Source organism: Anguilla anguilla, chromosome 17 (assembly GCF_013347855.1).
Source record: "Anguilla anguilla isolate fAngAng1 chromosome 17, fAngAng1.pri, whole genome shotgun sequence".
NCBI lineage: Eukaryota > Metazoa > Chordata > Actinopteri > Anguilliformes > Anguillidae > Anguilla > Anguilla anguilla.
This window is the reverse complement of record NC_049217.1, coordinates 24,686,585-24,701,286: the sequence shown is the minus strand read 5'-3', so window position 1 is coordinate 24,701,286 and position 14,702 is coordinate 24,686,585. Positions and strand designations below refer to the sequence as shown.

At 45.6% G+C, this 14,702-nt stretch overlaps 1 protein-coding gene across 1 annotated transcript; it reads left to right on the top strand.

The window, feature by feature from the left end:
- The first annotated feature begins 7,193 nt into the window (after positions 1 to 7,193).
- Positions 7,194 to 14,140, top strand: btbd17b (BTB (POZ) domain containing 17b). Its single transcript, XM_035397382.1, has 3 exons — positions 7,194 to 7,694; positions 10,540 to 10,825; positions 11,933 to 14,140. Exons 1-3 carry the CDS (start codon positions 7,601 to 7,603, stop codon positions 13,035 to 13,037), a joined length of 1,485 nt encoding a protein of 494 aa, XP_035253273.1. The 5' UTR covers positions 7,194 to 7,600; the 3' UTR covers positions 13,038 to 14,140.
- Positions 14,141 to 14,702: the final 562 nt, after the last annotated feature.

Below are 14,702 nucleotides of genomic sequence, written 5' to 3'. Positions count from 1 at the left end.
TTAAGGTTTAAATGGATCTGCAATTAATCTGTAGTAGCCTATAAGCGCAGAAAGAAAGTTCACGAGAGAAGGCACTGGGTGGAATCCTTTAAAACCTCCGGCAATCGAACGAACTGTTCACGACCCGCTCATCAAACCATTCAGAAATCCTCAACAATTAGGCTACGTTAAAAAACATTAACTTGTACAGCGTTACGGAGGAGTGTAGCACAGTGGGCTTGTAACCGAAAGGTCGCAGGTTCGATTCCCGGGTAGGACACTGCCGGTGTACCCTTGAGCAAGGTACTTAACCGAAATTGCTTCAGTATATATCCAGCTGTATAAATTGATACAATGTAAAATGCTATGTAAAAAAAGTTGTGTAAGTCGCTCTGGATAAGAGCGTCTGCTAAATGCCTGTAATGTAATGTAATAATTTAATGTTACGAGGACACGAGCGGACACGAACTGAAATATTAAGGAGATAACTATTTGTTATTATTGCAGGGCGCCAACGCCGGGTACCAGGAGCGCGAGGTCATATGCGCCACGGGGTGCCATTCAACCCCACGAATCCCCATCTCTCTTTTAAATGAATTAAAAATAATTACTTATTACTTATTCATTAGTTTTACTTATTCATTAGTTTTACATAGCCTATATACAAGCGTTTTAAAAATATATCCTATGTAGTGTTAGCCTCTCTGGCTAGTGTGGCCAAGTGTCACACATTGCAATGTCAGCAGAGCCTGCCAGGGGTTCTTTACTAGTGGCGGCACAAGTCATTGCATGGATTATCTTCTGAACCTCGTTCAACGTTATTATAGCCAGGTCTTGCAGACATCTTGTGAAAACGCCATGGAAGCTATCACTGCTAGCCTGAAGTAGTCTGTCCGACCCGGCTGGCTAATAGACTCACTTCATTTGTAAACGAATTTGTAAACGAACAAACGAAAAAGAGGATGCTCTCGCAACCCTAGGGCAAAAAGTGTATGACACTATCCTAACCCTATCACAGTGTGGCGGACTTGATCATCAACAAATTAATGTGTTGTGTTTATGATTCTTTTATTTCGCTTTCATCTTTGCAATGCTATGGAAAACATATAGCCTTAGAAGTCGTATTACAACTTTCTGTTGTATTTGCGTTATAAATGAGTGCAAGATAACCATCATAAACTGTCAATGTTTGATCATTCGGTAATCTCTTCTTTTTTTTTGCACTCCAATAACAGGCAATTTTTTAAATCCTGCGCATGCCCGTACCTGGCTCTAACCATGCGTTCCCGATGCCAGTCTTTTAAGCCCCTGGCCTGGGCGTTATTCAGTTGACAAGTTGAGAAAATGGGGCAAATTTGGACTGGAACTCAATAGAAACGACCCTATTCCTCTTTGAACAGATTTCAAGACAGGAAGGAGAAAACTCCTTAATCTATGAACAGGGATTTGGGGAGAGAAGCCTAATGCCAATGGGTAAGGTCCAAATTATGAACAAACAAATGTGCTACACAGGCTACCACAATATTAAAATCTCGTAGCAACATAAGTAGCTAATGAAGAAAGACGACTTAATTTATGCAACGCGCTGGAAAGGGTGATGTACACTACGTATTTTGTCAAAAGCAGAATAACATATGGTGCCTGCATATTTAGCCTACCCCAGCACAGCAGCAGTTGGAAGAGAGGTACTGGAACGTTTTTCATTAAAACCAGAAATTCCTCAAAATAAAACCGAGCATAAAGCGTCACCTAGTGGATTGTTATGATAAAACTAGTGAAAATTAGTTCGAATTGATATTAGTTTAGTATTATTTTAGTATCACTGAGCATGTTACTTGAAGTGTTTTTTTTTTTGTTTTGTTTTTTTTCTCTAAAACACAATTTTGAGAATGCTTCTATACCAGCCTTTGCAAAGGAGGAAGGTTATCCTGAACTTCTACAAGTATCTAAAATATCCTTCACTTTGGGACAAATGAAAACATTGTAAAACTAAAATAATATTAAAATACAGAAAGTGAAATAGTCATTTTTTGAAACCTGTTTTGTTAACTAGACTTCATTCACATATATCCATTCCCATAACATTACATTACATTACATTTATTTGGCAGACACTTTTATCCAAAGCGACGTACAAAAAGTGCATTTCATGGTCATGGACAACTACAAAACACAGCTTCAATAAGATACAATACGTATTTTGTACAGCTATTTCTAGCAGTGGTAGAGCAGAGCAGCTTTGCCTTTTGCTATTGTTGTTGTTATGGTAATGGTCCACCACACACTGCTATGTTGTTCAATGGTTAAGAAATCACAGAGAGATGGTGAAGTGGAGCAAACATTTTCTACAATCACACCGGCAGCGTGGTACCTTTCGGGCAGCTATTATAGAACTTGGTCATTTAAGCCATCGGTTTTCTGTGCAGGCTCTGTCTGGCCGGACCTGTTTTAACAGGTGAAACATTAACCCACCACTTCTCATAACTCCCGTGAAACACCATACTGAACAGGAGCTGCCGCCATTAGGATCAGAGCGGCCTCGCAATCGATCCAGTTATATAATCACTCCATTAGAGCCTCCCCTACACTGCGCACGTAATGTCCACTCCTTTTTGTGCTCTTGAATAGTGTTGAGTCATAAGAGCAAAAAAGGCAAAAATAAGCAGAAGGAAAAAAAAAAAAAAACCCTGCGAGTGCTCCATTCTGATGTAATATGGGAGAAAGGAGCTGATTGGCTGGTTTCAGATGTCAGCCCAAGGTCAGTGGTGTTTCTATGCATTCCGGCCCTCCATTATACAGTGAACTGCATTGCTAATGAAATAGACAGCGCTGGTCATAGACTCTCTGCTGTGCTTCATTGATGCTCCCCAGGGCAACTTTTAAAAAATCTGACAGTGTTTCAGTGTGACCTTTTTTGCTCTTGGTGTTATTTACTGAGGAACGCACAGTGTGGGTTTCAGAGGAATTTAATGCCCTATGCATGCCAAAAAATAAAAACAAAATAATCAAATTTAAATAAAAACTTTTGCCTGATTATTGGGATTTTGTTGGAACCGTTTTTCTTTGACAAGAATTCTAGGATCGGTAGATTGGCATCTTATTATTTAATCCACCATCTTTGTAATTGCAAATTACACATGACAGATTTTCCCGCTAGACGTAACCCTGTTGAAAGGTTGTACAGATGAGATTTTTTTTATTGAACCATTAACGTTGGTAAAAAGGCACAGGATTTTCGTGCGCTGGAGTATTATGTCCTATTGGCTTCTCTGTCTAACCAGCCATGCATCCATCAGTCAATCAATCAGTGAGTCTTTGGGCATTGGATCTCCTGCACCTCAGTGTCCCTGTGACAGCATGGGGGCATTGGCTTTTCTGAATGACTCGTGGGGGAGGAGCCCCCTTCTGTGCTGGCATGCATTGCGAGTGCTGCGATGCTGTTCCCTTTGCTCAGTGAGCTCTTGAGAGAGAGAGAGCAGATGGGCACACTGTGGACCACACACCTGTATGCTAGTGATGCTAGTGATTGCTGTACACACTTAGGCAGTGTTTTGAATTGTGTTCTGCTGGGGAAAAGCTTTGAATCAAGGTGCCTGCCAAATAAGTGTAATGCATAATGTAATGCAAATGGAAAATAAGGCAAACATTTATACATTCGCCTGAAGAGCCAGCTTCCTGGTTTCGTCATGGTACCTCAAACAGCTTTTTTTGGGAATCATTTTGAAATATATACGCGCTCATTTATTGATTTCACGTTACAATGTCATATGCATTCATTGAATAACAGCTGTCAATATCTTTAGATAGTCTATTTTGTATTGGGAAACTATGCAGTGTTGTAGTTTCTGTGCTACGTCCATAGAATTAAGAACTGTGTAGCAGCCGATCAGTATTTCCTGGTATCCTTCTTAGAGAGAGCAATCAAACACAAGGAACTCTTGGTAGTTATTCTCCAAGAATGCATACAGCATCACATTGATGCGAATTGTGCAGAAGTGGGAGGATGTGTCTCGGGTGCCCCTTCATATCTCTTCCTGCGTACATTACGTCTGTGTATGTACCTTTTGCTTTTTGCTCCCTGCTTCTTAGCTTGAGCTTTGCTATCTGCACTGCCCCCCGATGGTGGATGGAGTGGTTGGTATTGGTTAAAAACAGGACCCCATTTCTGCTTGTTTTGGAAAGCAGACTGAAATCCATATAGGAAAATAAAATAACGTGTTAAATGTGAATAATGTGAAAACTGTAGTTGAGCTGTGAATCTGATGCCGCATCCTGTGACGTTTATTCAACGATGCCATTTCCATTATATAAAACCTGAAAATGCATGGCTCACTGCAGGTTTATGAAAAGGCAGACTTATTTTTATTTCATATGTTCATGAAAATAATTTAGATTTTCCCAGATGAAAAATAAAACATGCCAATGCACTGTGCAATGCAATGCCCAAAACAGAGAGCACAGATTTTCAACGTTATTAAAAGGGGCAGCATGCATTTAAAAATATGTAAATTAGTGCCATTTCAACATCAGCAAGGGACTGCTTTCATGTATAATTTATTTTGCAATACATATGCTCTTTCATTACTGTGAAATATGAATTAAAACTCATTGAACTCTTGGGTGATTTTGAGGTTTTTTCACTACCCTCACCCTCAGTTTTTTAAATTTTTAAAAAATTTTATTTTATTTTATTTTATTTACAAATGATCGAATAGATAACCCCTCATGCCACCTCATTTTGTTCACAAAACTTGCCCCTAACAGGAAATGTCAAGCTTAGGTCAGGATATGATGTGGATTAACTGGTAGACCCATTATAGCTGGAAAAAATCATTTTTGCTTACTAAAAAAAAATCATTTTCATTTTGTTCACTTAAATATATCTCCAAAAACAAAAATGTCAGCTCAGGTACGTATATTGTCTTACATTACCAGAATAGATAATATGATGTAACCACATCATAGATCCATGTCACATACCATTGCTTTATAATGTATAAAAATATCTGTAGAGTACCAGGCAGAAATATTCTCAGAGAACTGAAATGGTTAAATAAAACTGATTTCTTTTATTTTAATGGCACTCACAATTCAAACAATAACTATGCCAAACAATAATAAATTATAAACAATAAATTAGAATTACATATAACTATAAGATAAATTTTTTTTTTTTTAAAACCTTTATAAATAATGAAAGATTACCCTACAAGCTATTGAAGCAGATGACAAACAGAAGGGACATGAATCCCAATGTATCAAACAGCTTGAGAATAAATGTAAGTTTTTTAATGCCTGTAAAACAATGGTTATTTTCCTTATAGGTATAATACTCAATATAGTAGGATATATAATGAAATAAAAATGTTATTTCATTACACGAACACGAGTGTCATGGTGCTGAAATACATGTAGGAAATTTTACAAATAAAATAACATGTTAAATGAGAATTACGGGAATACTATAGTCGAGCTACGAAGCTAATGGCACAACCTGTGAGTCCTGTTCAATAAGATAATTTCTCTAATATAAAGCCTGAAAAGTCATGGGTCATTGTAGGTTTATGCGAATGACAGATTCATTTATTTTATGTGTTTACTCAGGTTCCCCTTTGCTGTGTTTATTAGCAAATGTTTTGGCAAAAGGTACCTTTGGCAGGGCCTGATTTTTCATTATTTACGCTCCGTTAGTCTGCAACTCTGCAACTTTCGGGTGTGTGCCATTTTTGCGTCCGTTATTTCATATGTTCAGTTGAGAGATGATGCTAGTCAATGTGTTATACAACATACCACAACATCTGTTAAAAGGTCAATATTTCTAGTTTCCCCAACTGTCAGGAAGTGCAGAAGACGCCCTTTGACCCCATGGTCAAGGTGAGAGACTGTGCGTTGGGGGCAGGAAACAGCAGGCAAAGCAGAGAGGTGTGCATGCTGACCCGCGTGAAAATGGGGCGAGATGGTTTTTTTTGGATCGCTGCGCGGTCGTGTGAGCGGTTGTCATGCAGGCACCGAAGCGGAGAGAGCGGAGCCATCGATTTCCCACCGCAAAGCGTGTCATCCGCCCGCGGCGGCAGAGCGCGTTTTCAGACGGTGTTACCGCACGCCACGCTCGCCATCTGTGACGGCGATGCGCTTCCCTCTGCTTTTCTTTCTTTTTGTCAGCTTTTTCCAATGGGATTTTGTCAGCATCTGAAAGTCCGTCTCTGTTGCGTACTCCCGTGAAGCCGCTGCGCTGATCTGGGAACAGTTGCGCTTGCCAGAAAGGTGCTTGTTGCGAGTCCTCCTGGAGGTAAAACCTGGTGAAACTCCTGCAGAAGCTCAGTGGCGCAACATTGGCTGCAGAGTGCAAGGCACGTGGCGACATCATGTAAAATTAACCACACTGATAGCCCGTAAATTAAGCCACTGAATTCAAAATGTCCGACACGACAGCCACCTCAATTACATACAGAGGTGGGACAAAGGTGGAAGAATTTTAAAATGGAGTAAACAAAAAACAACTTTTTCGCTCTCTGGTTTTTTTTATGTGGAGGCGGTCGCTGAACGGTAAAAGGTGAAAGGTGAAAGGTGAAAGGTAAGGAAAGGTCCCCACAGAGATGTGCTAGACGGGCAGGAGTGTTCAGGGCTGTGATGCGTGTGGAGGCTGTGGTGTCTGGTATGAATGGGGCGATGGGGTGACAGGCTGCCTCCATCGTTTGTCGCCTCGGGGCCTTCAGTCCCAGGCGGAGCTCAGAGACGGGCAGGGAGAGGGACACATAATGAGCTGCACCATCAGCTCCTCAGGTTTAATCAGGGTCATTTTCACTCCCATTGTGTGTGTGTGTGTGAGTGTGTGTGTGTGGCACGCGCGTGTGTGTGTATGTATGTGTGTGCATGGGTGCATGTGAGTGTGCGGCCATGCCACTCCCACTGTGTGTGTGTGAGTGTGTGTGTGTGGCACGCGTGTGTGTGTGTGTGTGTGTATGTGTGTGTATGTATGTGTGTGCATGGGTGCATGTGAGTGTGCGGCCATGCATGTGTGCGCACGTGTCTGTGTGTTTGTGTGGGTGTGTGTGTGTGTACATGTGTGTGTGTGTGTGTGTGTGGAGCACGCATGTGCGTGTGTTATTGCTTGCCACCAGCTGATCTGTTCTAAAAATCATGTTTAATAAAAAAAGGCACTCCCAACCCCCACCCTCAGCCTAACTGAAGCTCTCTCTGCATGCAGACTTCCTGGACCGGGCATGGATCAATGCTGTGCAATGCTAGAGAGAGAAAGAAGGAGAGAGAAAAAAAACCAAAAAAAAAAATCAAAGCGGTTGCCATGGCAACGGCCCTGCCAGATTCCACCAATCAATGGGGTCCGTGAGGCTGCCGATTTGCCTCCCGCGGAGGGCGGCCCGGCATCCTACATAAAGAGTGTGGGACTGGGAGCCGGGAGCGCCACACGGGACGAACCCCCGAATCCAGAAGCACCGGGGCGGACGGGAGGGGCCTGCTGCAGGTACGCCACGTCGCATCAGCCCGGGACGGCCACGAGAAGAGCAGGAGAGCAGAGGAGAGCAGAGGCGGAGGAGAAGGAGAAGAAGAAGGAGAAGAAGAAGAAGAGGCGCAGGAGCTTATATTAGACAGAGAAGGAGAGATGGGCTCGGAGCGTGGAGGAGGGAGGCCCGTCTGGATCGGCGCAGGGGTCCTGCTCGCCATCCTCGGCTTCTGCGTCACCGTGGCCGGCGCAGGTAAGGGAGGAGACGGCTCTGCCGAAACGCCACCCTCCAACCCCCCCCCCCGCGCCCGTCTTCTGCATCACCATTTCCTGTCCTCGATCCACCCGGCGGGGCGGGAGGGTAGCTCTCTCCGTGTCTCAAAGGTGGTCAAGGGATGGGGCAACACATTAGGAGCAGTACGCCTTTAAATGAGGAGGTGTCTGAAGGGCAGCGAGGTTATGGTGGGGGTGGGGGGGGGGGTGGTTGGGGGTGGGTGATCTCTGTGTGCTGCAGACCGGAATATTGTCCTGCTTATCACCAGAGCAGTGCACTTCACGCTCACTGCTCCTTTAGCCAGGTTTCTCACCATGGGAGGCGTGTCATCCCAGCAGTACCGCCCGCGCCAGGTTTTTTTATTGCCATGAGACGGGAGAGTAGCCGCCATCATTACCGTTATTTCTCACTATGGATTCTGGTACTACTTGTTGGATGTTAATCTTAATGGATATTAGTCCTATTGCGTGTTGCCTATGTGGCACGATCTGCCATTGATTCTGCTATCCTTTGACTCAGTATTTCTCTTTATTGCTATCTCTCTCTCTCTCTCTCTCTCTCTCTTACACACACACACACACACACTCACACACACACGTTAAATCATATGGCATCAAGTGAGATGGCTGCTTTCTGTCAGCAGCTCACTGGTCAGTTTTGTTTTAGTTTAGTTTCTTTAGTTTTCATTTTTAAAAATATATATTCTCTGTTCACAGTGTGGGTTCAGAAACCCTCGTGTTCAGGCTAGGGGGAGGAAAACTATCATTTTGCGCTGATACAGAAGCAGGAAAGATGGCTCCGCTCGATTTCCTCAGTGTCCTCACTGCTGTAACTGCTGCCATATGCCTGTGTGCGAGCATTGGTTTGACGTCCTGGCTCGAGACTCCGATAAAAATGCAAAAATCAATCTGCCACAGCGTTGCGGGGGGGCCTAAGATCAGGACGGTTCATGCACACTGTCTGCTTGGGACGAGTCCAGAGCTTTGCCGAAAAACACAAAGTCTACCTCACCGTGCTGGATGCGATTACGCGAATAAATCACTCACACCAATAAACATTGCCGGGGGCAGGCGTCATGTTTAATTATCAGTTGTGAGCGTTTCAGAAAAGATGATTCATGAATGTAAATTACTACTCTGTCTCTCTGCCCCTGTGGCAGGAAGCTGGTTCATCACATGGCCATTACCCATAATACATCTTTTGAAAGGATGAGTAGGCCTACCTTTCGTTTGAGTATTTGATGTGACTCTGCAGGGAGTCTGTACCCATCAGGCCACTAATATGACTATTTATTGGCAGGACCTTTTGGTCGTTATTTGACCTAGAAGGCGCTGCCTGCTCTGGCTCTGAGCAGCACTGAACTGACCTGAGCAAGGAGACGCAGGCCTGACTGTGCACCTGAGCTAGGTGCGCAGGCTATGCGAGCTCTGTGCTAAGACTGTGCCTTCAGGGGCGACATAGCTCAGGAGGTAAGAGCAGTTGTCTGGCAGTCGGAGGGTTGCCGGTTCAAACCCCGCCCTGGGCGTGTCGAAGTGTCCCTGAGCAAGACACCTAACCCTTAACTGCTCTGGTGAATGAGAGGCATAAATTGTAAAGCGCTTTGGATAAAAGCGCTATATAAATGCAGTCCATTTACCATTTACCTTCAGTTTCACCTTTGAGCTCAAAGTTAACTGCTCTCCAGTTAACTTTGTACGGGAAAAAAATACCAGCATGCATGTTTAGAAACGTGAGCATACATGTTTAGAAACATGTGCAGAAACATCAGTATGATGGCCTGACTCCTGTGGATCATTGAACACAAAATCAGACCTGTGTATGTATGTTCCTTTTTTTTACCCCCAGAACCCAAAATAAGTGGATCAGTACTTCTTAATTAATTAACAAGTGGGTCAACATCTGGTCTGACTCCCCAGGCGTGTGTTCTTGCCTCAGCTGTTTCTCACTGTGGAGGGAGTGATCAAACAAACAGCAGGGTTTGGGGCTATGTGTATCTTTAATTTACTGACCTCATTATTGCCTTGGGGAAATGTAGATTGCGGCATCACATCCACAAAGAAGGCTGTTACAAACAGACAGCTCTGCATGCAATACAAAATAAACAATATTAAACTGCATGCAGAGCGGAGTGTTTGCAACACCCACAGTGAAGGCTGTTACGATTCAAAATACAGTGATACACTACGCATACTGCTCAATTCTGTGATACAAAGTTCAGGCCATCATGCTGGTTCTACCAATAAGAGATGCGAACATCTTCATATGAGCACCCACTGACCATTTAAAAAAGAGGCAAAAAAAGTCAATCTTTTTCTATTTCTTCTCTAAATGGGTGCCCAATGTCAGCAGTGTGATGGAGTGGCTGATATCAGCAGTGTGATGGAGTGGCTGATATCAGCAGTATGATGGAGTTGCTGATATCAGCAGTGTGATGGAGTGGCTGATATCAGCAGTGTGATGGAATGGCTGATATCAGCAGTATGATGAGTGGCTGATATCAGCAGTGTGATGGAATGGCTGATATCAGCAGTATGATGAGTGGCTGATATCAGCAGTGTGATGGAGTGGCTGATATCAGCAGTGTGATGGAATGGCTGATATCAGCAGTATGATGAGTGGCTGATATCAGCAGTGTGATGGAGTGGCTGATATCAGCAATATGATGAGTGGCTGATATCAGCAGTGTGATGGAATGGCTGATATCAGCAGTGTGATGGAGTGGCTGATATCAGCAATGTGATGGAGTGGCTGATATCAGCAGTATGATGGGAGTTGGTGATATCAGGGCGCGGCTGGAACTCCTGCTCTGATCTGCTTCCTGCAGCCGCACTCAAGCTTGATGCCGGCCTGGAGAGCGGCTGGGCCACAATCAACCACTCGATGGCGCTGGTGCAGCGCCTGGAGGCCCTGCTGGCGCAGGGGAACGGGAGCGACGTGGTGCTCCGGGTGCAGACCGTCAACTCGGACGAGGTGAAGGTGATCCAGGCCCACGCGCTGGTGCTGTCGCTGCACAGCGAGGTGTTCGAGGAGCTCCTGCAGGCCCGGAACGGCAGCACCCTCGTCCTGACGGAGCTGGCCGAATGCGCCGCCGTCTTCGACAAGTTCACGCGGTGAGCGGGCGGGGCAGGGAGAGGCAGGGCGGGGTGCGGAGGGGCACGGCTTTTTGAGGTGGATGTTGACGTGTGGCTAGGAGGCTGGAACAGATAATGATTGGGCTTCCCAGGATTATACATTTATTTTTGATAATGTTGTATTCCATTAACACTAAATTGAGCCAAAACGATTGCATTACTTTTGGCCCACTTGGCCAAAGATTCTTTTGATTGCTTCACCAATCAAAACACAGTGAAATCTGCCTACATTCATTTAATTATGAATATGAACAAACCTGGACCTCACCTTTGTCAAGGCTAATTTTTTATATATATCACGCTAGGCTAAACACAAAAATAGGTCAGTTTACTTAGCCCCCAGTATGTGATACATGGGGTTCCAGTTCTCATTGCTGCGCAAAAGATGTTTTGATTACCCTGAATAAATTCTGTTATAAATTCATAATATTCTATCCTAAGTGGTCACTGACAGTAACAAGAGCCAAGAGTGAAAATCAAATTGTAGGCCACATGCTCTACCTAGTGGCAGATCACGTCATTACACCAGCCCCCTGATGACAAACTGGTTATGATCACACTTATGAGGGGCTGAGGCCAATTAATACATAAAGATTCTGGATAAAAGTGTGGTCATCTGGAAGCACACCTCGGACAGAATGGATTTGGTGTGAGATAGCTGAGATGCTGATGTAATGAGGTTCTCAGGCCTTTATGCTGCCTTGCTCTGATTCTTGTTCTTATCGTTTAGGATTGTTTTAACATTACGATTTTAAGATTAAGATTGTCCTCTGTCTTCTGTGGCATTGGCGTAAATGTTTACCGGATCCAAAATTTAAAAAGCAACAACACTTTGGTCTGTCTAAAAACCTAGAGTAACATGATATGGTGCATTTGCTTAGCATTTGAGGATAAATTAGTCCCTGTAGTACTAGGGCCGGGAGACAGCTCAGCTCATTGGCTGGCCTAAATACATGCGCCTGTCTTCCTCATCTGATTGGCTGGCTTCAATGCAAACCATCTCTTCTCATTGGCCGGCGTCTACTCAGGTACCTATCTCGACGTCTAATCCGGCAGGCCTGTCCCCTTCGGCTGCTGTCTCCGCAGGTACCTGTACTGCGGTGAGATCTCAGTCAGCCTGGACCAGGCCGTGCCCCTGCACAAGCTGGCCAGCAAGTACCGCGTGTGGGCCCTGCGGCAGGGCCTCAGCCTGTACATGCGGCAGCACATGGCCAGCGACTCGCCCGCGGGCCACGTGGTGGGCTGGTACCAGTACGCCACGCAGACGGGGGACGCGGCCCTGCGCGACGGCTGCCTGCAGTACCTGTCCTGGAACCTGTCGTCCGTCATGCAGAGCGGCGAGTGGGTCGCCATGGGCGACGGCCTCCTGCTGACCCTGCTGCAGCGCTCCGACCTGGTCCTGCACAGCGAGCTGGAGCTGTTCGAGGCGCTGGAGGCCTGGGCGGCGCAGAACCGGCCCGGCGCGGCCGCGGCGGAGAGCGCCCTGCGGGCCGTGCGCTACGCCATGATCCCGCCGCAGCAGCTGTTCCGGCTGCAGAAGCAGTCGCCGCTGCTGCTCAGGTACCAGGAGTCGGTGCGCGACCTGCTCTTCCTGGCCTTCCAGTTCCACGCCGCCTCCCCCCAGCAGCTGGCCAAGTACTTCGACGTCAACTGCAGCCTCTTCACCCCCCGGAACTACCTGTCGCCGGCCTGGGGGGCGCCCTGGGTCATCAACAACCCCACCCGCGACGACCGCAGCACCAGCTTCCAGACGCAGCTGGGCCCCAGCGGGCACGACGCGGGCAAGCGGGTGACGTGGAACGCGCTCTTCTCGCCCCGCTGGCTGCCGCTCAACCTGCGGGCGCCGTACGGGGAGCACGCGGGCGCCATGCTGCCCGCGCGGGCCGACGGCGGGGGCGGCGGCGTCGGCGGCAGCGCGGGCCACCCGCGCATCATCGTCACGCCCGCCACCTCCAGCGCCGACTTCGCCGGCGTCAGCTTCCAGAAGACGGTGATCGTGGCGGCGCGGCAGCAGGGGAAGGCGGTGGTGCGGCACGTCTACAACTTCCACCAGAGCACCGAGGAGACGGGCGACTTCCTGGCCAACGCTGACCTGCAGCGACGCGCGTCCGAGTACCTCATCGACAACTCCCTCTACCTGCACATCGTGGTGAAGCCCATCTACCACACCCTCGTCATTGCCAAGAAGTAAAAAAAAAAAAAGACAAAATTTTTCCACTGAGACTGAACCCAGTCTACCCCCTAATCGTGTGTCGTCCCCCCATCACACACACACACACATACACACATAACACACTCATATCACCACCTCCCTCCATTCCTTTTGTCATTCATCCTTATCAATTAAAAATTGGAGTGGGATCCGAAGTCTTTCCAGTGTCTCTACAGTAGAGAGATGCTCTTGTTTTTCCCCTCTTTATTGCAGTCCCTTACTTTCTTTTGTCGCAACCACTGTCTGTTCACACTGTAGAAATTCCTGCTGTCCTGGCATCACTTGGTACAAGACGGAAAGCCAAAATGAACCCAGTGAAGGAACATACAGACTAGTTTTAGCAGCGAAATGAGCACTGCATGATCTTTGCGTAAGATCTGACGGCGCCTGGTTCTTCCAAGCAGGTGAATGCAGAAACATTTCCTTTCTCATTCTGCAACATTTACGTTTTGTACTTCAGGCGCACATGCATGTAGCGTGCAGCCCTGTTCATGTATTATTGTTAAATCCTGAGCTGCAATTGAAGTTATGTACATGACACAATGGGAATTTTATTTTGTTCATCATGGTTGCCAGTTCTCACTCTGGAAGGTGCTATTACACCTCTGCAAGAACATTCCATTACACCTCAAATCTGCTGTATACATACTAGTATATTACAAAAGTAACAATACATCATCCACACAAATAAATATGTACATTTTAAAATTATTTATTTTCATTTTTTCTAGTCACATGCCATTTCCATGGTTCCCCTTACAAGCTCACTACCCAGCCTTTTTTTAAGGTGCAGTAGTCATTATAGTTTTAGACCATAGTTGCAATATTTCTATTATGTCATAATGATAGCACTTAGGGTTATTACTGTAATAATTTGTTGAGCTCATTTACTTTCCACACTGCTTCATGGAAGTGAAGATCTGTGTGTTTGTGGTGTGAGGGTGGAATTGTGGGAACGTTGATTGGGAGAGTGTAGGAGGGTGTAGGAAGGAGTCTGTCCTTTATTATTTGCAACTTGGTGTTGAGTGCTATTAATTTATTCTGCCCCATTCCCTCCTTAAATAAAGATAATGAGGCTTTTCCCTCGGTCTGCTGTCTGCTTTGTTGATAGCACACACTATTCAGTAACCCGTTCATTAAGGTACTAATTAGTAGAGTTATATATTGTGTGCGTGCACAAGGGGGTGAAATGTACAATCTAACAGACTGTTATTACATTTATTATTATTTTATCTTGCAATCCATTCATTGTGATTAATGTTTTAAAAAATAATGAGGATTTGCTCTCCAGACATCTAAAATATATGTCTTAAATTATATCTCAAAAATGTATCACCCAAAATATGAGGGTTCTAGATTGTCGCACATCCGAGATAAGACGGTTCGTCAACTTCATGCCGCACGCACTGTGGATAAAGTGGTGCTCCTTGCCCCTGTTATGTAAACAGAAATGTGCACGAGCTTTCAACGCTTTGCCGCGAGGCGCATGGAAACTGGAAAGACTTGTTCGGCTGCACAATTAACTATACAGGAAGCAGCAGTGGCTTTGGGATGCCCGCGCACCTTCCTGTCCCACATTGCGAGGATGGTAACTATAGTTTACCCAAAGGGATAATCTTAAATGAGTGCAGGAAACATATTTTT